Source organism: Chlorocebus sabaeus, chromosome 14 (assembly GCF_047675955.1).
Source record: "Chlorocebus sabaeus isolate Y175 chromosome 14, mChlSab1.0.hap1, whole genome shotgun sequence".
NCBI classification, from domain to species: Eukaryota; Metazoa; Chordata; class Mammalia; order Primates; family Cercopithecidae; genus Chlorocebus; species Chlorocebus sabaeus.
The window spans coordinates 38,767,482-38,793,487 of record NC_132917.1 but is presented as its reverse complement, the minus strand read 5'-3'; the positions used below and the strand labels follow the sequence as shown (position 1 = coordinate 38,793,487).

Here is a 26,006-nt window from a genome sequence, read left to right as displayed (position 1 = left end):
CACTTGTTGGAGAGTTGAGCATGTTTTGGAACATGTTAGTGTTTCTCTCCTGGTACTGTCTTTTCTTGCCATTTATTTAGTAAGGAACAAAGGGATGCAAGTAAAGACTATCATGCTGTTTATTAACATGCAAGCTTTACAGAGGCCACTGGCCTGAGATTCAACTGAAGAAATGGTCAAGGCTGCTTTCCAGTGTGGACTCTTAAGTAAAACTTTTAATTTAAAAAAAAAAAAATTAAAGAAATGATTGAGGAGAAAGAAGGTAAAGATTATTAGCCCACCAATATTCCTAAAGTATAGACAGTCACAAATTTTTTGTCCTTTGATATAGGGTGACTTTGTGTTCAAAATATTATTTAAATTTTTCAAGCTTGTAATATACGTGCCCTGCATAGTCCTTGCTGCCATAGATACACCGGTGAACTTGATGAGACATGCTCTTCCTGGATTTTATCATTTATTAGGAATGGTAAAATTAAACAACAGTCAGAGGCCCATAGGAGTTCAGTTTTGCCCAAGCAGAATGTTGAATAAATGTTCTAACTGGTTCCTGGCAAAAATCATATAAACTGTATCTTTTATCATCACCTCGGCCTCTCCCTTTCCCCATTTCTGCAATGTATTGTAACCACAGTATGAGAAAAAACATGCTGAAATTATTTAGTTAGGTAAACTGGATCTCCAGGAACATATAACTTTGTGACTGGGAAAAAGGGTTGAGAACTCCTGACTTCTAGGTCAGTATCATTCAAATATGTGCTTGCAAGCCAGACCACATTTTTAAGTACAAACCCACTTTTTTTTTTTTTTTTTTTGAGACACAGTCTTGCTCTATCGCCCAGGCTGGAGTGCAGTGGCACGATCTTGGCTCACTGCAGCCTCTGCCTCCTGGGTTCCAGCAATTCTCCTGCTTCAGCCTCTTGGATAGCTGGGATTACAGGTGCACGCCACCATACCTGGGTAGTTTTTGTATTTTTAGTGGAGATGGGGGTTCACCATGTTGGCCAGGCTGGTCCCAAACTCCTGACCTCAGGTGATCTGTCTGCCTCAGTCTCCCAGAGTGCTGGGATTACAGGCATGAGCCACCGTGCCTGGCCACAAACCCACATTTTTTAAAGTTTTAAAAATTTGTTTAATGATATGGAACCCACATTTTAATTACTTTGCTTTTTGTTTATAGGTCCAGGGGCAAGTTCATCCTACTCTCGAGTCTAATGATGATGCTCTTCAGTATGTTGAAGAATTAATTTTGCAATTATTAAATATGCTATGCCAAGCTCAGCCCCGAAGTGCTTCAGATGTAGAGGTATGATAAATGTTGTCTTGTATTTACTTTATATCTAATTTGTGTGTTGGTTGTAATGTCAGTGAAGGGAGAAAGAATTTGCTCCACATATATATATGGTATATAAGAAAATGCAGCCTGGATTTTACTCTTTACAGGTTGAGTATCCCTTATCCAGAATGCTTGGGAACAGAAGTGTTTTAGATTTTGAGGTTTTTTTTTTTTTTTTTTTTGGATTTTTGGAATATTTGCTGTATACTTACTGACTGAGCATCCCAAATCAAAAAACCCAAACTCTGAAGTGTTCCAGTGAGCATCATGTCAGCATCTAGAAGTTTTGAATTTTGGCCTGATGTGGTGGCTCAAGCCTGTAATCCGAGCACTTTGGGAGGCCAAAGCGGAAGGATCACTTGAGCCCAGGAGTTTGAGACCAGCCTGGGAAACAAAGTGAGACCCCATCTCTAAAAAAAAATTTGTTTTTAATTAGCTAGGCATGGTGGCATGTGCCAGTCTGTAGTCCCAGCTACTCAGGAGGCTGAGACACAAGGATCACTTGAGCCCAGGAGATGGAAGCTCCAGTAAACCCTGAATGAAACAGTGGAACCCTGTCTCAAAAAAAAAAAAAAAAAAAAAAAGATAAAAGTTTCAGATTTTGGATTTTTGGATTAGGGATAATCAGCCTGTATTGCATATATGATAGTTTGTATATATTCCAGCTGTTAAACTATTCATTTTTTGTTTGTAAGCTAAACCGAACAATTTCTTGATGATAGAATGATATACCCATACTTTTAGGAGTGGCATATGTCCGAGTATTTCTTTTATTAAAGCCAGCTAACATTCCGAAAACATTTCTGTTAATGTTTTGATCTTCAGTTGTTACATGTATTTTAAGTGGTAAGTGAATTATTTCCTAGCAATTGAGAGAGAGAGAATCATCTAAACACCTAGGAAGGAGGTTCTGTAATCTCTTAAAAAGATGATATGGCCCCTGTCTTTTTAGGGCTTATGATTTAATGGAGATACAGATAGATATGTAGTCAGTAACATAAAGTGATATTCTGTGAGTAAAGAGTATATGGGAAACCATGAAAGGGGCAACTGATAGAGGCTTTGGGGTTTGGGATAGCTTCCAAGAAGATATATCTAAACTGAGTTCAGAAGGAGTCGAAAGTTGGAGAGAAGAAAAAGGTTTGAAGTACCAACTGTAGAAAATGGGAGATACAGCTAGAAATAGAAAGAGTTCTCTGGCAATGATGAAGGACCATTTGACTTTAATGACTTCAAGTGTACAGTAGTTCAAATCTTTGAGTTTCTGTGACTTTGCTTTTGCAGCACTCAAGTGTGAGCACAAAAAAAAGATAGTTGGACTGAATGGTGTTTCCTCATGGATGTATAGCAGCAGAACAGTAGGGCAAGGGAATTGTAAAAACTGGTAATAGCAGTGCTTTGCAACCTTTTCAGGACACAACACACATAGAATGTAATGTTTTTATGGCACACAGTGATTTGGTAGGAAGTAATCTCTAGCAACCTCAGGCCTTGTCCTGCTCCCCTGACGCTGAGGAATTGATAGACGGGCACATCCAATGAGAAACTGCTGAGAAGAGCATCACTGAATCAAAATTGGATAAGGAAAAAAGTGAAATGTGATAATAGCTGATTGGTTTGCTATATAGTATTATGCACTAGTCTGAATACTTTCATGCTTTGTATTTCATTTAAACCTTGTAATAATCCCATCAAGATGGTATTGTTTTTTTCCCTACTAGAATGTAAGCTCCAGGGATTTTTTTTTTTTTTTTTTTTTTTTTTTTTTTTTTTACTTGTTCACTGTTGAATCACCAGCACCGAGAACAATATCTGGCACAGAGAAGACACTCAGAAATATAAGTTGAATGAATGAATGTGGAAACTGAAGCACAGAGAGGTTGAATAACCTGCCCAAGGTCATAGTTATTAAGTAGTGAAGCCAAGACTTTTAACCAGAAAGTCTAGCTTTTTGAGCATGCATTCTAATACCAGGTAGGAGAGGGCACATATAATGGAAAAACATGGAGAGAACAGAGTACTAGAGTTCTCAGTAAGGTCAGAGAACTGATAATATTAGGACATCTGAAAGAGATAAATAGAATAGATTGAGATGAGAGAAAGAGTTGTTTGAATGTAAGATTTCATTAAGTAACATAGTTACAAAGCAGGATGTGGCTAGACCAGGGGTGAAGGTCCCCAAGATGAGGTGTTTATGGAATTAAGAGGCCAGGGTATTTTGTGTGTCCCTAATGTAAACCATAAAGTTGGACAGAATGGTAGCAGGACTTTACATGAGAATGGAGGAGTGATGTTAATACCTCTTAATACCACCACATGTTAAATTCATGTTAGGTTTCAACATGAATTTGGGAGGGACACAAACATTTGGACCATAGCAAATGGTGTCTTATATTCTTTTATCAGGAAATAATTTTCCATTTTCCCATTCACTAGGATTCAGTATTTCTTTAATACACTTACAAAACTTTCTATTAAAATAACAAGGTTCCTAAATTTAGCAAGCCCTAAGTATGTTTTGTGATGAGTCATAAAATACTTTTCTTAGGTTTTGAGGGTCACATAAGAAAAATGTATTTAGAGGCTGGGCGTAGTGGCCCACACCTGTAATCCCAGCACTTTGGAAGGCCGAAGCAGGCAGATAACCTAAGGTTGGGAGTTTGAGAACAGCCTGGCCAACATGGTGAAAACCCATCTCTACTAAAAGAAAAAAAAAATTACAAAAAATTAGCTGGGCGTGGTGGCAGGCACCTGTAATCCCAACTCCTCAGGAGGCTGAGGCAGGAGAACTGCTTGAACCCGGGAGGCAGAAGTTGCAGTGAGCCAAGATTGCACCATTGTGGGAGGCAGAAGTTGCAGTGAGCCAAGATTGCACCATTGTGGGAGGCAGAAGTTGCAGTGAGCCAAGATTGCACCATTGTACTCCAGCCTGGGTGACAGAGCAAGATCCATCTCAAAAAAAAAAAAAAAATGTATTTTAAAAATAGATCAATCTGAATTAGCAGAATATACACATTTAATAATCTTTCTAAAGAATACACTTCATAATGGTTCTCAGAGGCTGTATTGATTGGAGAGAAAAGGAATTGGGGAAGATTCATTCAAAGAATACATATTTACAGTTAGGAGGAATAAGTTCAAGAGATACTATTGTACAGCATGGTGACTATAGTTAATGATGGTATATTGTATTCTTGAAAAAGCTAACAGTGGATATTGATTGTTCTCACCACAAAAATAACTATGTGAGGTAATGCATTTGTTAATTAGCTAGATTTAGCCATTCCACAGTGTATATGTACTTCCAAGCATCATCATGTTGTACATGATATACATGTACAGTCAATGTAAGGAATAAATAAATTTGGCTGGTAATTTGGTGAAATTACAGGTTCACACCTGTAATCCCAGCACTTTGGGAGGCCAACGGGGGCAGATTGCCTGAGCCCAAGAGTTCAGGACCAGCCTGGGCAACGTGGCAAAACCCTGTCTCTACTAAACATACAAAAAATTAGCTGGCTATGAGGGTACATGCCTGTGGTCCTAGCCACCTGAGAGGTTGGGGTGGGAGGATTGCCTGAGCCCAGGAGGTTGATGCTGCAGTAAGCTGTGATCGTGCCACTGCACTCCTGACAGAGTGAGACTCAGAGTGAGGAAAAAAAAAGTTTGAAAAAAAAAAAAGCTTAAAAAATACACTTTGCTTTAAAGTATAAGCATAATTCAAAGTATGGTAGCAATTACTACTTAATTTGGTAGCTCCTAGGGGATATGTCTAAGAGTGATTTTTAGTTGCCCTATAGTTTTAGGAAAATAGGTGCTTCAAAAGTGCTTGAAAACAGATGGATTGTGCATACATATTTTGCTGATGGTAATTAAAAAGTTTTGGTAAATTGTACTACAGATTATCACAAATTGTATCATAGTCCAAATGAGTGGAATTTTGTTTTATTGATGTAGCCAGTAATCACTAATCTGTACTGCCAATATATTAGTATTTACTGTCAGGCAGTGTTGCAGATGAATGAGGGAGTAGAGTCGTGACTCAGTTTCTGTGGGGGATTGGTTGCAGGCTGCTGCCTGAAGATACCAAAATCCGTGGATGCTCAAGTCCCTTATATTAAGTGGCATAGTATTTGCATATAACTAATGAACACCCTCCCATATGCTTTAAATCATCTCTAGAATACTTACAATACCTTATACAAAGTAAGTGTTGCGAAGTGTAGTGGCTTGCGCCTGTACTCCCACCTACTCAGGAGGCTGAGGTGGGAGGATCACTTGAGCCCAAGAGTTCAAGGCTACAGTAAGCTATGATCGTGCCAGTGCACTTCAGTCTGGGTGACAGAGTGAAACCCTAACTCTTAAAAAAAAAAATCGAATTATATGTAAATAGTTATTACATTGTATTTTAAATTTTGTATTTTTAAAATTTTTTTTAATATTTTTGATCTGCGGTTGGTTGAATCCACAGATGCAGAACCATGGATATGGAAGGCCCACTGTATTATATATATTTTAATGCTTTGGGAATGCAGAAGAAGGGTATATATTATTTGGCTCTGTTGATTCCAATTAATTCAAATGTTAAAAGATAGTATAAAAATTGCTCCAATCTGGTTTATTTTTCCCTCTTTTATAATAAGTATAATTTTCTGTATTTAAACTTTGAAAAAATAGAGGCAAAAGCTAATATTTTTTTCCTGTGTTATGACCCTAGTAAAGTATATTCTCTAATTTCTTAGGTCTTGTCCTTTCATAATTGTACTTGTTCTTTACTTGACTAGACTGATTTCCTTTGTTATGCTTTCCCTTTCTGGTGTATACGTACCTATATTTAACCAGCTTTGATTTCTTAGGACACTGATACATTTTTCTTTTCCTCATTCATCTCAGGCTTTTTTTTTTTTTTTTTTTTTTAACTCCTTTATCTTAGACTTTTTCTTGTCATTAGCCCTTCATCGTAAAATGTCAAATGTCTGATTTCTTTTTCCATTCATTTTTTTTCTTTAGCTTTTTTCCCTTGGAATCCTAAAGAGTCCTTGTAATTTCTTTCTTTCTTTTCTTTTCTTTTTTTTTCTTTCTTTTCTTTTCTTTTTGTGAGACAGAGACTCGCTGTGTCACCCAGGCTGGAGTGCAGTGGTATGATCTCAGCTCACTGCAACTTCTGTCTCCCAGGTTCAAGCGATTATCGTGCCTCAGCCTCCTGAGTAGCTGAGACTACAAGCATGCACCACCATGCCTGGCTAATTTTTGTATTTTTAGTAAAGACAGGTTTTCACCATATTGGCCAGGCTGGTCTTGAACTCCTGACCTCAAGCAATCTGCCCACCTCAGCCTCCCAAAGTGCTAGGATTACAGGCATGAGCCACCACACCCAGCCAAGTCCCTATAATTTGTAATAAGCTTTCCATTAACATTTAGATTCCCCAAATAATTTATCCATATTTTCTACCTTTCTAAACAAAAACAAATTTCTCCCACACATACAAAAGTATATGGGGATCTGAATTTTTTTTAACTGAAGTACATATGTAGGAATTTATATAGGACCTAGAATATTTGTATTGGATTTGGTCAAGATTATCTTTTTAAACCTATTTTTTAGGTAAAGGAACAAACAGCGTTCTGCTAATAATAGAGGTGAATCTCAAACTTAGCTCTGTATCTCATTAATGTTTCCCAGAGGTACTAGATATTAATAAAGATAGAGTTTCTCATTTAATACAAATAAAATTATTAATCTTGAAATTAGGAGAGTAATAGTATTCTAATTCATGAATCTTTCATTGATCAGTCCTCCTTGGCCTTCTTTTTAAAAATACATGAAGGCCTGGGTGCAGTGGCTCATGTGTGTAATCCCAGCACTTTGGGAGGCCAAGGGAGAAGGATCACTTTGAGTTCAGGAGTTCCAGAATAGCCTGGGCAACATAGCAAGATCTCATTTCTACTAAAAATAAAAAAATTAGCTGGACATGGGGGCACATACATACAGTCCCAGCTACTTGGGAGGCGGAGGCAGGGGGGATCACTTAAGCCCAGGAGTTTGAGGCTCCAGTGAGCTATGATTGCATCATTGCACTCCAGCCTGGGTGATAGAGCAAGACCCTGTTCCCCCTCAAAATAAATAAAAAGTAAAGAAATATAAAATATTTGTGAAAGAAATTTTATTTTGCTATAAAATTATAAATTTGCCACTATAAGAAATAAAGTAATTTCTTCGGTTTGGCCTCTCCACATTCGAAACACCTTTTTTAAAAAAAAAAAAAAAAACCCTATGAATTTTTCCCCATGCATTTTGACCCGTGGCATTATCTCCTAAGTATATATTTGGTAATTGGATTTCATTAATACCCTTGTAAGTAAGTTTAAAATGTGCTGTGCTTCATTATTACCACTTCGCCTTTTTAAAAATCATTTGAGATTTTCTTTCCTCTTCTTTCCTTCCTCAAAACAATAAACCTGGAATGAGGTAGACGTAATTGATAATGGACAGGGGTTGCTGTTCTGTTTTTTCTTCTACCTCAACCCCTTCCTACAGTTAGTCTCTGTAATTCCACCACTGGTGATTTTTTTTTTTCAAAGACATGTAAATCTATTTATAATTAATTGTCAGGTTGAGTTCAACTTCTGTCCTTTTCTATTGCTTTTTTTTTTTTATTTTTACTTTTTTCTACTGCTTTTATATCTACACTGTGCACCAGTGTTTTTAGACTCCAGGTCATGGCCTGGAGTCACAAAATTACTTTAGTGCGTTGCCCAACTTCATTTTAAAAAATAAAACAGGCCGGGCACAGTGGCTCACACCTATAATCCCAGCACTTTGGGAGGCTTAGGTGGGCGGATCACCTGAGGTCAGGAGTTCAAGACCAGCCTGGCCAACATGGGGAAATCCATCTCTACTAAAAATACAAAAATTAACTGGGCATGGTAGCACATGCCTGTAATCCCAGCTGCTTGGGAGGCTGAGGCGGGAGAATCACTTGAACCTGGGAGTGGTGGTTGCAGTGAGCTGAGATTGCACCACTGCACTCCAGCCTGGGCAACAGAGCAAGACTCTGTCTCAAAATAAATAAATATATAAATAAAAAACAGAATAGAAAATGCCAGTGTGCTACATATAATAAGGACAGGTTTGTTAGGAAACTTTGCTTCATTTGACTATGTGTGCAGTATTTTAGGGTATAATGTAAAAATGTGTTGAAAATTTATTCTTACTATGAGTTGGGGTTTTAAAAAATGTTGGAAAGCCACAGGGTCATAGCATTATTAGGTTTGTACCATGGTTACACTTAGTTAATCATGGGTTAAACCCATCACTGTAAACATTTTAACTGAAAACCACGTAAGTTAGTCCTAAATATCTTGTCATTTTTGGATTAACAAGTCTGTAAAATAAACTTGGAAAAAAGAAAAGAATTCTTGTTTTGGATGTTCTCTTTTCTCCCTTTACCCCTTCCCTTTTCTCCTTTTTTACCTGTGATGCCTTCTCCATATTTGGACCTTTGTATTGCCTTTTACTGCATGAGGCTGGTGTCCTGGCAAATAGCTTTTCAACCAGACAGTTGAAAAGGTTTGTAAACCCCATTATATAGTAGTACAAACTACTATAATTTATTTCAACATGCTTCTAATTTGATTAATTAGAATTAAAATAACTTCATTTGGAAGCTGATTTTGCCTTGGACATAGATGAAGATGAAGATAAGATTTATTAAAATTGAATGGATTACACCCCTCAATTTATACATTTGCTCTTAAGATTTCCAAGAATCATTGTGTTCTCCACCCTTCTCACCACCAAGGACATCACAGGGCATCACACTTTTTTTATTTTCCATTTTACTAGCAAATAATTAAAACTTTTTATTCAGATTTATAATTAGGGATGATGTTTAATTTCATCTAGTTTTTATATACTAGTTGAATACCCATTTATTCAAAACATGTGTAAAAGTTATGTAATAGCGACCTCTACTGGTTTTAGTTATGGTATCCTGCAAGTGAATTTTTAAAAGTTTTGAGAGGATGAAAGCGCCTTTTTGAAGTGAATTAGTTTAATAAGGAAGGAAATTCAACTGTGATAGTAACCTGAGTTCTTTCACTCTCAGTGGAAATTTTAACTAAAGAATTTCTGGAAATTAAATTGAAGTATTTTGTTAAAAATGAATGACTATGGGAGGACTTTAAAGAAATTACAGTGTATTAAAATTGCTGTCACCAATGCAAACTGTTGCTTTCCATGATTTGTAAATAGTTCTGAAGTGCCTTTGCATGGTGGATAAAGAATATTCATAGAGGTTTCCAATTGAAAAATGCTGCATGTAATTAGTACTGAAAGTAAGGACGAGTGAGAACTGGATTTAGATATTTACTTCTTGATCTTGGGTGTTGTTCCTTGAAATTTTAGACAAGTACTATTTAAGGTAGCTTCTACTCATTCTTGTAATTAGCTTTATCACAGTGAAGTTGAAATTCAGGATGTGATATTTCCCCTAGATAATAGAAAGAATGTTTAGTCTCTTATTGCCTAATTAAGGAACTAATACATTGACAATTACTGTTTTCTCTTAGCTTCAATATGTTTATAATGTAAATTATACCACATGTGAAAAGCTCTACTTTTGGTATTCTTTGATTTTAAAAGTAAATTTTAAGTGAAGAGCACTATTTAATATATTTGCTTAGTTGTTGTTTTCCTATTTTCCAAGGAACGTGTTCAAAAAAGTTTCCCTCATCCAATTGATAAGTGGGCAATAGCTGATGCCCAATCAGCTATTGAAAAGAGGAAGCGAAGAAACCCTTTATCTCTCCCAGTAGAAAAAATCCATCCTTTATTAAAGGTAATGCTGAAATACTGCCTTCTTGCCTTTTAAGGGAAAAATAAAACCCACCATTTTTATACAATAAGAATATATTTTATGGATAATTGAGTCAACTTAAGAGTAAAATTCTCTCATTCTAAGTTTTCCAGAGATTTATGTGGTGGGAGGGGATGCTATGATAATAAGAAAATATAAACTGGGCAACATGATTTAAAGTAATTTCATATCAAGAGTAATAAGCAAGTTGAGAGGACTAAGAAAGTTATTGTGGATTTTGTTTATCTCAGATGTAATTAGGACCACAAAGAGAATTTATAAAACTCCTCTTCTTGGTTAGACCTGTGTTCCTATAAATCCTTTTGATGTTAATACTTTGTGTAGAGACCTCTGTGAAAAGGCCATAAGGCTATGTGTAATCTCTGAACAAAAAGATCACCTAAACTCTCCAGTCCTATTTACCAAGTAAATAAATAAGTCAGTTGAATCTCTATGGAACTAATAGAAAAATTGCTGGAAGCTCGAATAATGTTATTTCTATTTTAGTTAATATAATGAACTACTATTATCTCTCACAACAAAAATATAGGTATTATAATAAGTGAAAACTTAAATGCCAGCGATTTTGTACATACTATAATATGGACAAAATGTTAATACTTGTATACATTGAGTTTTATTACTCAACAAAGTTGTTATTATCCATAATTTGTAAATGAAGTGACAGAGGCAGAAAGTGATTAAGTAACTTCTAGGCCAAGTTCACAAGACTCTTAGTGATAGTGTCAGAAAGTTCAGGTTTGCTTGATGTTTTCCAAAATTTAAAGTTAAACACTTGAATGAGTTTAAGATTGTATTTTGCATTCAATTGTTTGAATAGAAATATCTGCCTTATGGAAAACTACTTCATCATTCTCTTCATGATTTTCATTGGCCATACATTGAATTGTATTCTAAGAGAATTAAATTGAGGTATATAAATACTATGTTAATAATCCTAGATTTTGAGTTTTATGTGCTAATTGTGAATATCATTTCAATTTAATACACCTTTATCATGATACACTTAATAGTTTTTATATACCCAAAAGGTAAATGCAGCCTGTCTCCAGTTTGTAACAAACTTCTTATTTCAAAGTTGTTGTTTTTTTCCCTTAAATGAGTTGTTTGGAAAACAGATTTTGTTACTCTGTATGAACAGACCAGTCCCACAAAAGCCCATATTCTCTTTGAAGAGAATACTAGGGCTATTTAACATTTTCTTAACAGCAGCCATTATTCAGTAGTACATAACATGAATTTTGTTTTCATAGAAATTGCCAGGGTTATACCAGGAATGTGCCCACTATAGTTTGGGGGAGCCCATCTTCCCTTGGTAAAGATAAAAGTATAAGCCTAGTAGAGATTCCTAGATACCAATAATATATTAACTCTCATTTTTTGTAAAAGAAAAAACTTGTTTGTTGTAGTTACTTCCAGGTATTCCGAATTAGGTAACAAAGAGCATTTACTCCCTTCTCCAAACTTGGGTCTTCCTTTATAGGTTAGGGATTATCTATTTGTAATCTCTGCTGCTTAAGTATTTTACATCATTAGAGGTAATTTTGCCTTGCCTTGTCTTAGCTTACATTTTCAATAGTAATACATATATTATTCATTGCTGAACCACTTAAAATTAAATATTGTTGGTAAGCACAGGCCTCAGGAAAAAAGTGTAAGCTAAGTTGCAAATATGTCTTTTATTTTTAATCAGTGTGTTAAATTTACAGTATATGATGTTTAAACATACTTTTCTTTTAATTTTGCAGGAGGTCCTAGGTTATAAAATTGACCATCAGGTTTCTGTTTACATAGTAGCAGTCTTAGAATACATTTCTGCAGACATTTTAAAGCTGGTTGGGAATTATGTAAGAAATATACGGCATTATGAAATTACAAAACAAGATATTAAAGTGGCAATGTGTGCCGACAAGGTAGGAAACTGAGCTTTTATATTTTTTTTTTAAGTTTCTTTTTATGACTTATTAAATGCTAACATACTATTCATGTAGAATAAAATTGTACTACATGTTGGGGAATATCTCCAGTAACCTAATAGCAGGGATTCAAGATACCACTTTATAGAAATAAGATATTAGATATATGATATTAAAATGTGTTTAAATATGTCATGCAGTTTTTTTCTTCTGTGCTGTTGCAACTAGGGTTAATTAGAGTAATCTCTTAATAGTTAATTTCTTTTTTCTTTTCTTTTTTTTGAGACGGAATCTCGCTCTGTCGCCCAGGCTGGAGTGCAGTGGCACAATCTTGGCTCACTGCAACCTCCGCCTTCTGAATTCAGGCGATTCTCCTGCCTCAGCCTCCTGAGTAGCTGGGATTACAGGCACATGCCACCATGGCCGACTTATTTTTTTTTGTTTTTAGTAGAGACAGGGTTTCACCATGTTTGTCAGGCTGATCTCAAACTCCTGACTGCCTCAGCCTCCCAAAGTGCTGGAATTACAGGCGTGAGCCACCGTGCCTGGCTAATAGTAAATTTCTTAAAATTTATTTGGGTTGAAAGATTTATAAGGTTATGGATTTACTTAAAAACAGTTTTTCAAAATGTAAAACCTCAAAATGATAGTTTTACTTTGGCACCTAGCTTTCTTCAGATACTACTTTGTGGTTTTACAATAATAATAATAAGAGTAAACACTTATTGAAGGTTAGGCATATATGTGGCGTATCTCTGTTGTCCTTTTGATATTCCTCTGAGGTGAGTGATCTTATCTACATTTTATAAAAAGGAGACTGAAATTCACAGGGATAAAAAAATTCGTCCAGAATTTTCTGAGAAGTTTCAAAGCCTAGACTTGAACTCCAGGTCTCTCTGAGTCTAAAGCTTTTCGTCATTACCTAAGGATGTTCATTTTATGGAAACAACTTTGCAGAAAGGAAAATATTTTCTGTTGAAGCATTTCATTCCATTTTCCTCATTATACTCTTACTGATTTGGAATATTATTTCTGATTACTGATTCCACTAAATTATGTTTTAGTATTTATTTGTTCTTTGGGAATGTGGCCATATAGAGTGAAAAAACCCACCTGATTTGAAGAAGAATTTCAAATGTTTGGGTATTTTTAAATGAATAAGTATTTAGTTTTAAAAAATTATTATCTAGACACGAATATGAAATACTTGATGCTTTTTAATGAAGACAGATAAATAAAATATTTTTGAATACATACTACATGTTAACACAGGGAGGAGATGCAAGAGAAGTATATATAAAACAAGGCTTCAGAGTTGATGAAGTTATATACATGAAACAATCAGAAAGCACGCAAGATAAAATATTTTATTGTGTTATAGAGATATGATGCTGTAGAAGTTCGCAAGAAGGGGAAAGATGTGTTCTAGCAAGATTAGTAACAGTAGACTTCTTGCAGAAAATAAAAGCTTATTTTGACCAATTCCCAACAAATGTAGGAAAATAGGCCAAATAGAAGGCTATAAAAATTATTTAAATATGAGATACTGAGGCCATGGAATAAAGTGATGATGACAGGGTATAAAACAGAGAAAACCAAGTCAGAGAAATTAAAGACAGGATCTGGAAACACATTGGAAGTAATAGGTTAACAAGAGAGACAGACAGATGAATACTAGTAGTGATAGAGAACTTGGAGGAGTGTAGTAAGTGATTTCAGATGTTGAATTCTGTTTTGGAGAAGCTGTGGAGAAATGCTGGCAATATATCCAAGAGGAGAAATTTGCTTGTTTGCTTTTTTTATCATTTAAGAACTTTATTCAGAGAACTTAAAGCATTTCACGTCAAATTTGACGAAAGCTTCATATTTTATTTTTTTTATATCTCTGACTATATAGGTATTGATGGATATGTTTCATCAAGATGTAGAAGATATTAATATATTATCTTTAACTGATGAAGAGCCTTCCACCTCAGGAGAACAAACTTACTATGATTTGGTAAAAGCATTTATGGCAGAAATTCGACAATATATAAGGGAACTAAATCTAATTATAAAAGTTTTTAGAGAGCCCTTTGTCTCCAATTCAAAATTGTTTTCAGCTAATGTAAGTATCATTGTATATATGCCTGTCATTGGATGTGTTGTGAAATTTGCATGACCACTTCAAATTTGAAGTTGTATAGTTCATGATTACTAATTTGTTAATTTTTTTAAGTTGTGGGACTTAATTCATGATCACAGAGTGCTATAACAGTTTCAAGAGATTTAACATCAGAAATTAAGAGACAAAATACAAAGTAGACTGATTATATAAGTGAAAATGAATTCACAGAATTGTCCATGTACTCCAAAGGATAAAGCTTCTTGTTTAGGTGGAAGATATTTTTGTTTGAGTCATTTGAATCATTCAGCCTACACTTCATCAATGCCAACTGTATTGTCAGGTACCATGCTTGGCAGCAGGGATTCAAAGATGAATGAGAAACAGTTCTGCTGGGCGTGGTGGTTCACGCCTCTAATCCCAGCACTTTGGGAGGCCAAGGTGGGCGGATCACGAAGTCAGGAGATCGAGACCATCCTGGCTAACATGGTGAAACCCCATCTCTACTAAAAATACAAAAAATTAGCCGGGCGTGGTGGTGGGCGCCTGTAATCCCAGCTACTCGGGAGACTGAGGCAGGAGAATGGCATGAACCCTGGAGGCGGAGCTTGCAATGAGCTGAGATGGCGCCACTGCACTCCAACCTGGTCAACAGAGCGAGACTCCGTCTCAAAAAAAAAAAAAAGAAAAGAAAAGAAGCAGTTCCTTTCCTTAAGTTTAGTCAAGACAGAGATATAAACTATACATTGCAATAAAATGTGGTAATTACCCTATTACCTCAGTATATTGGGAGTATGACAGCAGTAGTATTGGGAGCACAAAGGAAGGGGCTAGTAACATTGACACTTAGACAAAGGATTACTGATCTTACTATAGTAATCAAACTAACCTAACTGGGTCCTGAAGAAATGCTGAGTGAGAACAGGTGAGATTGTCATAGGAGCTACACACTGGTAATTCCTGGAACTGTAGCCACACAGTCGTAAATGACTGATAGAGAAGCAGTGCTCACTACAGAGGCTGGGACTGGGCTCGAGCTGTGGCAATGAGTGAACAGTAAAAAATAAAGCAGTAGATTATCGTGATGGTTGTACAAATCTGTAAATATATTAAAGACTATTAAATCACTCACTTTAAATGGATACATTGTATGGTTTCTAAATAATGTTTCAATAAAGTTGCTTAACAAAAAGAGTAAAGAAGAGGCAAAGGTTTCTGAGGACACAAAAATCAAGAACCAAAATGGCCAAAAAGCACATCAAAAGGTGTTTCAACATCACTAATCATTAGAGAAATGTAAATTAAAACCATGACATACTACTACATTCTCATTAGAAAGGCTGAAATGTAAATGACTTACAATACCAAAAGTTGAAATGGGTATGGAGCAACTGCTTGTGGGAATATAAAATTCCCACATTACTTGAGAATGTAAACTGGCATAGTTTGGAAAACAGTTTGGCAGTTCTCTCTCTCTTTTTTCTTGAGATGTAGTCTCGCTCTGTTGCCCAGGCTGGAGTGCAGGGGTGCGATCTTGGCTCACTGTAACCTCTGCCTCCTGGGTTCAATCCATTCTCCTGCCTCAGCCTCCCGTGTAGCTGGGATTACAGGTGTGTGCCACCACACCTGACTAATTTTTTTTAGTAGAGGCAGGGTTTTACCATGTTGGCCAGGCTGGTCTCAAACTGACCTTAAGTGATCCACCAGCCTCGGCCTCCCAAAATGCTGGGATTACAGGCATGAGCCACCATGCCTGGCTAGTTTGGCAGTTCTCTATAACAATAAACATAAACTAACCATATTGCCCAGCAATTCTACTCCTAGGTTTTTAACCAGAAGAAATGAAAACATGTCCATGCAAAACTGCTTCATGAATGTTCAAAGCAGCTTTATTTGTAATAGCCCCAAACTGGAAACAACTCAAATGTCCATCAGCAGGTGAATGTATAAACAAACTGTGGTATGACCATACAGTAGAATGTTACTGAGGAATAAAAAAAAATGAAATAGTTATGCATGCAACAGCATGGGTGCATCTCAAAAATATAAGCAAAAAAATAGGGCACAAAAGACAATATATGATTCCGTTTATTTAATATTCTAGAAAAGACATTTCTATAGAGACAAAAAGGAGATCACAGATTTCCTGGGAGTGAGGCCTAGTAAGGGTTGATGGAAATGGGGCACATCTTAAGAAGTTAAGATGATGAAAAGGTTCTGTATCTTGATTGTGCTGGTGGTTAGAAGGGTGAATAACTACACAAAATCTCACCACAAGAACATTTAAAATAGGAGTTTCTTATATAAACCATGCCTCAAAGTCGACTTGATAAATATAGTCACTGATAAAAAAAGAAATCAAATAATAGTAACCAATTTTAATTTAAAGTACAAAATGGATATGGTTTCAGATTCTATGTTGCAACTAACCCTTAAGAAATTATCATTTGTTGAATTTTAGTAAAGAACCATAAAAGGATAGTCACTCTATTTATACGGAAAGTCCAGAATAGGCAAATCCATAGAGACAAAGTAGATTAGTGGTTGCCAGGCACTGGGGAGAGGGAAGGAGTGGAGAGTGACTGTACGGGATATTTAGCTATCCACCTTCCAAAAAAATCATAGGGTTTCTTCTCATGGTAATGAAATGTTCTAGAATTTGATACTGGTAATGACTGCACAACCAATATTGAAACCATTGACTAGTAACTACACTTTTAACGAGTGAATTTTATGGTATATGAGTTTTATCTCAATAGAAAAATTACACAGAAAAGCTATATTTTTCATATACTTCGAAATAATGTATCACAACAGATTGTATGCAGAAATAGATATGAAAATCCTGCCGTCTTCTAGTACACTATGTTAAGAGATTTGCAAATGTAAAACATTGCCATTTTTCTGCTGAATGTTTTTTGTTGTGGTTTAAAAAAAAATTTGGCTACTTTTTATAAAAGTGCTATTTTTGTTAACACATAATGGGTTTATTATTTTTAATGAATCAAATATTTTTTTTAAATTTTGGTTTTAACTTCCAATATGGTAAACATTGAAATACATAGTTATAAACAAAAGGTTTTTAGAATCTTCAATAATTTTTAAGAGTGTGAAGGAGTCCTGAGACCAGAAAGTTACAAGACCACTGACCTAGAGAAATGTATTTGCAAGTTGTACATCTTTGCAGAAGGAATTCTTGAATTGTCTTTTATTCATATTTGTAAGTCATTAACATTTTTCACTGTATCTGCCATGTTAAATTTTGTGATTATAAAATGACTTATTGGCTCAAAATTTGTTTAATATTATAATAATACAGCCTCACTGAATTTATGTGTTTTCCCCCAAACAGGATGTAGAAAATATATTTAGTCGTATAGTAGATATACATGAGCTTAGTGTAAAGTTACTGGGCCATATAGAAGATACAGTAGAAATGACAGATGAAGGCAGTCCCCATCCACTAGTAGGAAGCTGCTTTGAAGACTTAGCAGAGGTAAGTACTTCAATTATATACCCAAAAAGTCTACATAAAAGCCTACATTTACGTTAAAATTGAGAGTCTTATTTCTTTCCAGCTAAAGTCATAGATATGAATTGTTCACTACTTATCTGTTATTGCTCCTTTTCCGTAGGGTCATTGTCAACATATGTTTCTGTTATCTTACCAAACAGAAAAAGTGGTCTCTTGTTAATTATAGAAAAGCAGATACCACCAAGGGGAGGTATGACAGCTGTCACCCAATGGCCTACTATAAAAGGTTAAGAAAAGTCAATGAATGACTATTAAGGAAGAGACCACAGAACTTGCACCTGAAGTCAGATTACTTGTGTTCCAGTCTAAGCTCTGCTGCTTATTAGTTGTGTGACCAGTGGCAAGTTATTTCATTTCTTTAAACCTCCATATCTTTATTTGTGAAATAAGAATGATAATACAGGTTGAGTATTCCTAATCCAAAAATCCCAAATCTGAAATGCTTCAAAATCTGAAACTATTCCAACATGATGCTCCAAGGAAATGTTCATTGGAGCATTTCAGATTTGGGATTTTCAGACTCGGGATGCTGAAGCAGTAGGTATAATACAAATAATCAAAAATCTGAAATCTTAAACACTTCATTTTGGGTAAGAGATACTCGATCTGTAATACCAGGATTTTCATGAAAAATTAAATAACCTATCTGAAGTATTTACCTGTCTACCTTCACATAGTAAGCTTACTCAGTGTGTGATAACTACATTATTATTTAGAATAGGAATGAAGTAAATAGGACAATAAGGTCCAGGATCTGGATGATTGAGATACCATGAGATAGAAAGATATTAACTACTACTCAGATATTTCAAATTAACTCCTCAGATATTTCAAATGCTAAAATACATGAGTCAGTCCTAATAAGTTAGCATTAAGAGTCGTTCTGAGGTTTCTAGCGTTTGCTGTGTTCTCATTCTAAAATCTCACTCACTCATTATGATACAGCATTGAGCTTGTAATATGTATTTTTTTAATTAAGACTTTCAGGCAAAATAGAATGGTAAGTTCAAGCATCACCATAGCCCCTTCATTCCTGCTCCAAACACACATAAGTAATAAGGTATAAAAAGAAAAATGTGGAATATATATACTAGACTTGAAAACAAGATCAGGAATGGAATAGACATTCAAGGTAGTGAGCTCTGGTATCTGGGTGTTTAGGCTCTTAAGGACAGTGAATTGTTTCAAATGTGTTCCATGAAAGCCAGAGCAAGACTTCTTGCTCAAGTCCCTCCTTATAATAGGATGCTAGGAAAATCTGCCAACCTGGTATCTACAGTAAAGTTTTCTAAAAAGTTGTGGACTTGATGTGGGGAGACAAAAATGTTGCCTTACAATAATAACAAAGTTTCCTACAGCATTAAGCTAATATGAAGCCTGAACCCCAAAGTCATTTTAAGAGTAGGTTCTGGTTTGGAAGAGTGATCATAAAGGAATGGGAGAAAAAAAGGAAACAAAACATTAAGTCTCCCACCAAGAAGCATATAATACAAAATTCCAAAAAACAAGGCAAATTCTAATTCTGAGAATGATAATTAATAAAATCAACAATTACAACATGAATTTATTCCAGATGAAATTGATTTTGTATAATAGACATACAAAAAGTTTAAAGAAGTTTAGGATGCTGAAAGAGCTAAGTGAAGGAATATGATCCATTTATAAAGAAGATATTGTGAAACAAAAATAGGTGGAAAGGAAATGAGCAGATTTCTAGATATCAAAAGACAGAGATTTTGAGAATTAAATATATTATACAAGCATTGAAATAACTTATATAGTACAACATTTGCTGGACCCAGTTCAAAGATAAAATTAGTAAATTGGAAGATGGAATTGAGGACTTCACTGAGAATGTGACACACAGACGAAGATAAGAAATATGAAAGACCAATTGAAAGTAATAAGCATAGCCGGGCACTGTGGCTCACGCCTGTAATCCCAGCACTTTGGGAGGCTGAGGCAGGCAGATCACCTGAGGTCAGGAGTTCAAGACCAGCCTGGCCAATATGGTGAAACCCCCTCTCTACTAAATATACAAAAATTAGCCGGGCGTGGTGGTGCATGTCTATAATCCCAGCTACTTGGGACGCTGAGGCAGGAGAATTGCTTGAACCCAGGAGGTGGAGGTTGCAGTGAGCCGAGATCGCACCACTGCACTCCAGTGACAGAGCAAGACTCTATGTCAAAAAAAAGTAATAAGGATAAGCTGAGAGGCTTAGTATACATCTAATAGGAGTTCCAGACAAAGAGTGATGGAGAAACAATATTTGAAAACATAAAAATGGGTAATTTTCAAGAATGAGGACATTAGTTCCCACATCAAAAATGAATTCCAAATATTGTTCATGATAAATAAAAATAAACACACAGCTGAAAACATGGCAGTGAAACTACAGAACATCAAAGATAAAGAGAAAATCTTGGGTTGGGCGCAGTGGCTGATGCCTGTAATCCCAGCACTTTGGGAGACTGAGGCAGATGGATTGCTTGAAGTCAAGAGTTCGAGACCAGCCTGGCCAACATGGTGAAACACTATCTCTACTAAAAAATACAAAAATTAGCCAGGCGTGGTGGCGGGAGCCTGTAATCCCAGCTACTCAGGAGGCTGAGACACGAGGATTGCTTGAATCTGGGAGGCAGAGGTTGCAGTGAGCTGAGTTTGCGCCACTGTACTCCAGACTGGGTGGTTTCACCAGACTGGGTGACAGAGCAAGACTTGGTCTTAAGGGAAAAAAAGAGAAAATCTTAAAAGCTGTTAAGACACGGGAGACTGAGGCAGGAGGATGGCGTGAACCCAGGAGGCAGAGCTTGCAGTGAGCTGAGATTGCGCCACTGCACTCCAGCCTGGGCGACAGAGCAAGATTCTGTCTCAAAAAAAACAAAAACAAAAACAAAACAAAACAAAAAAAAACCTGTTAAGCTGTTAAAACAGAAAAGAAAATATTTTGCGAAGGAACTATAATTAGAATGGCAGCAGGGTTCTCTTTAACAACAGAGGTTAACAGTCAGTTGAGTAATATCTTTAAAGTACTAAGGTAAAATAGGATTTTCTATCTAACTACAGTATTATTCAAGAATGAGGACAAATTTTTAAATAATAATGTTTGTAGAAGAAAACGTAAGTGTTCTTCATGACCTTGGAATATACAAAGATTTCTTAAACAGGACACAAAAGCACTAACCATGAAAGAAAAAAATTGATAAACTGTACTTCATTAGATGTAAGAATATCCATTCATCAAAAGACAAAATTAATAGAATGAAAAGGCAAGCTATAGACTGGAAGATAATATTTGTAATATACGTAGTAAATGAAAGACTCATATCTGGGATATATTAAGGACTCCTGGCTGGGCACAGTAGCTCATACCTATAATCCCAGCACTTCGGGAGGCCGAGGCCAGTGGATCACTTGAGGTCCGGAGTTTGAGACGAGCCAGGCCAACATGGTGAAACTCCGTCTCTACTAAAAATACAAAATTAGGCAGGCATAGTGGTGCATGTCTGTAATCCCAGTTACTTGGGAGTCTGAGGCAGGAGAATTGCTTGAACTCAGGAAGTAGAGGTTGCATTGAGCCAAGATCACACCACTGTACTCCAGCCTGGGCGACAGAGCGAGACTCTGAAAAAAACCAAAAAAACCCCAAAACAAAATAACTCCTACATGCCTACAAATCAGTAACTAAAACTTCAGGGGTTTTTTGTTTTGTTTTGTTTTTAGAAAATAGGCAAAAGACTTGAGTAGGTACTTCACACACAAAAAAAGATGCTGAACATTGTTATTCATCAAGGAAATGAATTTTGAAACCATGGAGTAGTTGGAAGTCTACTTGCTGGTTGGGGCTAGGGTGTAATTTGGTACAGCCACTTTGGAAAACTGTTTGGCATATCTACTAGAGCTAAGCATACAATGTACCCTATGACCCAGCATTTTAACTCTTGGGCATATATCAAACAAAAATGAGTGCTTATGTTGACTGAAAGACATTTAAGAATGTTCGTGGTAGGTTTATTCATAATGGATAATTAGTGGTATATTCACACAAGAAAATGCTATCTGGCAATAAAAAAAAATAACTGCTGATAAAAGCAACAACATAATATTGAGTATAATAAGACTCAAAGTACATACTATATTGATATATAGGAAGTTCAGAAACATGTATCTTTGGAAACAGATTATTAGAATAGTGGTTGACTGGGAAACATGACGGAGATTTCTGAGGTGCTAGAAATGTTCTATTTCTTTATCTGGGTGGTGGTCACAGAAATGCATTGTATACAATAAAAAGTCATCAAATTAAAGACTTTATGTAAAGTTATTCCTGAATTTATCAAAAATGAGGAAAAGGTGAGGAATAAATAAAAACCATTTCAAACATACAACGGCCAAGAGCGTTTACTACTTGTAGACACTCGTTATAAGATGCATTGGATGGCGTTCTTTAGCAAGAAGGAAAGTTTTACTCAAAGGGAAGTCAAGAAATACAAGAACTGATGATGAAAAAGAAATTGGTAGGTGTAGGCCGGTGGCTTGCACCTGTAATCCCAGCACTTTAGGAGGCCAAGGTGGGCAGATCACTTGAGCTCAGGAGTTCAAGACCAGCCTGGGCAATATGGCGAAACCCTGTCTCTACAAAAAATACCAAAATTACCCAGGTGTGGTGGTGCGCACCTGTAGTCCCAGCTACTCTGGAGACTGAGGTAGGAGGATCACTTGCACCCAGGAGGCTGAGGTTTCAGTGAGCCAAAATCATGCCACTGTGCTCCAGCCTGGGTGACAGACTGAGACACTGTCTCTAAATAAATAAATAGAAAATGTGTTGATAAATTTAATGAATTGCTGAATAGTTTTAAAAATATTTTTAAAGTTTTTTGTCTTGGAAAGACTAAACTATATTTCTGTGTATTAGTGACAAAGTATACAGTATGTAAAGTGGACTTGTGTTTGTGATAGAAAAATAACTTTTGAAAAATTTATAGATAGCCATACTTATTTTTAAAACATTTAGGAAAATCACCAAAAGAATAGAAATACTACCTGTAGCTTATAATGTACAGATAGGGAAAAAGGAACTATAGTAATTTTTTTTTATCATTTTCACTGATAATAGGAAAGAATAAATGAAGCAAACAAAAACAATGATAATGAAGATAAAATGATATTAAAAAATCCAACTACATTAGTAACTCAGTATATACAAACTGATGAAACTCAGTCTATTTAAAAAGAGTAATTATATTTGATTTTTTAAAATTCACTTTAGGCCTGGCGCAGTCGCTCACGCCTGTAATCCCAGCACTTTGGGAGGCCGAGGCGGGTAGATCACAAGGTCAGGAGTTTGAGACCAGCCTGGCCAACATGGTGAAACCCGGTCTCTACTAAAAAAAAAATACAAAAATTAGCTGGGCATGGTGGTGTGCACCTGTAATCCCAGATAGTCAGGAGGCTGAGGCAGGAGAATTTCTTGAACCCAGGAGGTGGAGGTTGCGGTGAGCCTAGACCATGCCACTCCTCTCCAGCCTGGGCGACAGAGCAAGACTCCGTCTCAAATAAATAAATAAATAAATAATCCACTTTATGCATCTTATAAAAGATGTTCTTAAAACAGAACCACAGAAATATTTTAAGATAAAGGGATGAAAAATCATAACATATACAAACTTATCAAACCTGTATACCAATATTAATTCAGATTAACTGATAAAATTACACAAAGTAAGCACTGAGGAGGAAAAAAGAGAAACACTTCCTAATAGTAAAAGGGATACTATCATGAAGATATAACAACCATTAATGTGTATGCATCTGATTATAAAGCCTCAAAATATAAGAAGTAGAAACTGACAGAATTACAAGAAACTAAAAAAAATTGCTATCATAGGAAATTTTAACACGTCTCCATCAGAAATTAACAGATCAAACAGAAAAAAGATTAGACTACAGGAGATTAGACTAACACATTTGATTTTACACACACACAGACATACACACTCTCTCTGTCTCTCTGCCTCTCTCACACTCACACTCAACCCTCCGTATCCATGGCTTCCACATCTGTGGATTGAAAATATTTTTGGGGGAAAAAAAGCATAATTGGCATAATTGTAGCTGTACTAACATAATGTTGAGCACATTAGAATACATTACATCAGGGTACATTACAATACCCTAAACAATACAGTATAACAACTCTTTACATATAGAAGTAACATAGGGATCCTCTGAAGGTTACATGCAAATATACTATTTTATATCAGGGACTTGAGCATCCCTAGATTTTGGTATCTGCATGGGATCCTATAATCAATCCCTCACCGATACAAGGGACAACAGAGTGTGTGTGTGTGTGTGTGTGTGTGTGTGTGTACACACAGTCATCCCTCAGTATATGTGGGGAATTGGTTCTAGGACTCCCTATAGATACCCAAATCCACACATGCTCAAGTTCCACATCAGCCCTGCAAAACTTGCATAGGCCCTGTGGAACCCATATATACAAAAAGCCAGCCCTCAGTGTTCAAGGGTTTCACATCCCACAGATACTGTATTTTTGATCCTCATTTGGTTGAAAAACATCTGCATATAAGTGGATCCGTGCAAGTCTAACCCACGGGTTGTTCAAAGGTCAGCTGTATGTATCTTAATATATATATACAGATATGTATCTGTATATATCTTAATACTGTTGCCTTGAGGATTAAGTTTCAACATAAATTTTGCAGAGAGAAGCTTACAGTTTTACACGTTTTTTGAAAAAATAGTAATAATTAAAAATGAATGAGTTAAGCTTTCAACCCAAGAAACAAGAGAACAGGATACACCTAAGAGAATAATATGTAAGGAAGTAACGGAACAGAATTTGTGAATTAGAAATTGATATAACAAAAGATCTCATGGCTGATCAATGGGAAAAGGAAACACAAATACTAGATGGGATCTCGGCTCACTGCAACCTCCGCCTGCCAGGTTCAAGCAATTCTCATGTTTCAGCCACCACAATAGTTGGGATTACTGTGCCACCACTTTCGGCTAATTTTTGTGTTTTTAGTAGAGACGAGGTTTTGCCATGATGGCTAGGCTGGTCTCGAACACTTGGCCTCAAGTGATCTACCTGCCTCGGCCTCCCAAAGTGCTGGGATTACATACGTGAGCCACCATACCAGGCCTGTTTTTTAAATCATAGAAGAACACTAAGATCCACTTCAAAATGTTTAAGAACTGTAATGACATAACCTTTAAAATTATATAAAAGAGCAGCATCAATGTCCTAAGTTAAAAAACATTCAAAAATGAATAGTCAAAAGTATGTTTTAACAAATGACTTGCAGCATAGACCAGGTGTTGTGAATGCTATGGTTTGAATGTGTCCCCATATTTTATGTATTGGAAGTTTAATCTCCAACTATATATATTGATTGGAGGTGGGGCCTGTGGAGGTAATTAGGATTAGATAAGGTCATCAGGGTGTGGACCCCATGATGGCAGGCCTGTCTTTATAAAAAGAGGAAGAGACCTGAGCTGACATGTGGTAGTCCCCTTGCTGTGCCCTGCACCACCTCAGGACTTTGCAGAGTCCCTACCAGCAAGAAAGCCCTCACCAGATGTACCTGCCTGTCTTGAATTTCTAGCCTCCAAAACTGTGGTAAATAAATTTCTTTATGAATTACCCAGTCTCAGGTATTCAGTTATAGCAACAGAAGACAGCATGTGACAATGAGTTTTGCCAATCTTCAGGGAACAGTTAATCTTACTCTTTTGCAAATTGTTCCAATGAATTGAGACATGAAGGGTAACTTAAGTTTATCAGGATTGTATGAATACATTATCAAAACTAGATAACGACAATACAAGAAAAAACTATGAGACATTCTCGGGTATTAACAAAACTGGCGATGAAAAATCAGTTTATGATACAGTAAAACATATGTCCAAATATGATTTATGATGTTTATTCTTATGTGGTTTGACATTTTAAAAAGTTTTAATGTAGTATTCTACTTTAGCAGGTTAAAATCTCAAGAAAAAGGGTTTCATAAAATTAAACATTCATTCATAAATTTCTTTAAAATGTCAGGCAAACAAGGAATAGAAGGCAACTTTCTTAACCTAATAAAGGATATTTACTAAAAGTCTGTAAGAGATATAATAGTGGTTAAACCATAGCAAAACTAAGAAACTAGAAAAGAATACCACCATCACCACTTCTATTCAGCACTCTAATAGTGAGTA

At 36.0% G+C, this 26,006-nt stretch overlaps 1 protein-coding gene across 4 annotated transcripts in view; it reads left to right on the top strand.

Annotated features, from left to right (window-relative positions):
- The window catches only part of SOS1 (SOS Ras/Rac guanine nucleotide exchange factor 1), a 146,966-nt gene that overhangs the window by 58,357 nt on the left and 62,603 nt on the right, over positions 1 to 26,006 (top strand). For all 4 annotated transcript variants that reach the window (XM_007970873.3, XM_007970871.3, XM_073022931.1 and 1 more), the window contains exons 2-6: positions 1,181 to 1,306; positions 10,045 to 10,176; positions 11,964 to 12,128; positions 14,029 to 14,238; positions 17,588 to 17,731. In XM_007970873.3, the coding sequence (XP_007969064.2) occupies positions 1,181 to 1,306; positions 10,045 to 10,176; positions 11,964 to 12,128; positions 14,029 to 14,238; positions 17,588 to 17,731 (777 nt within the window). The remainder of the gene's footprint in view (positions 1 to 1,180; positions 1,307 to 10,044; positions 10,177 to 11,963; positions 12,129 to 14,028; positions 14,239 to 17,587; positions 17,732 to 26,006) is intronic.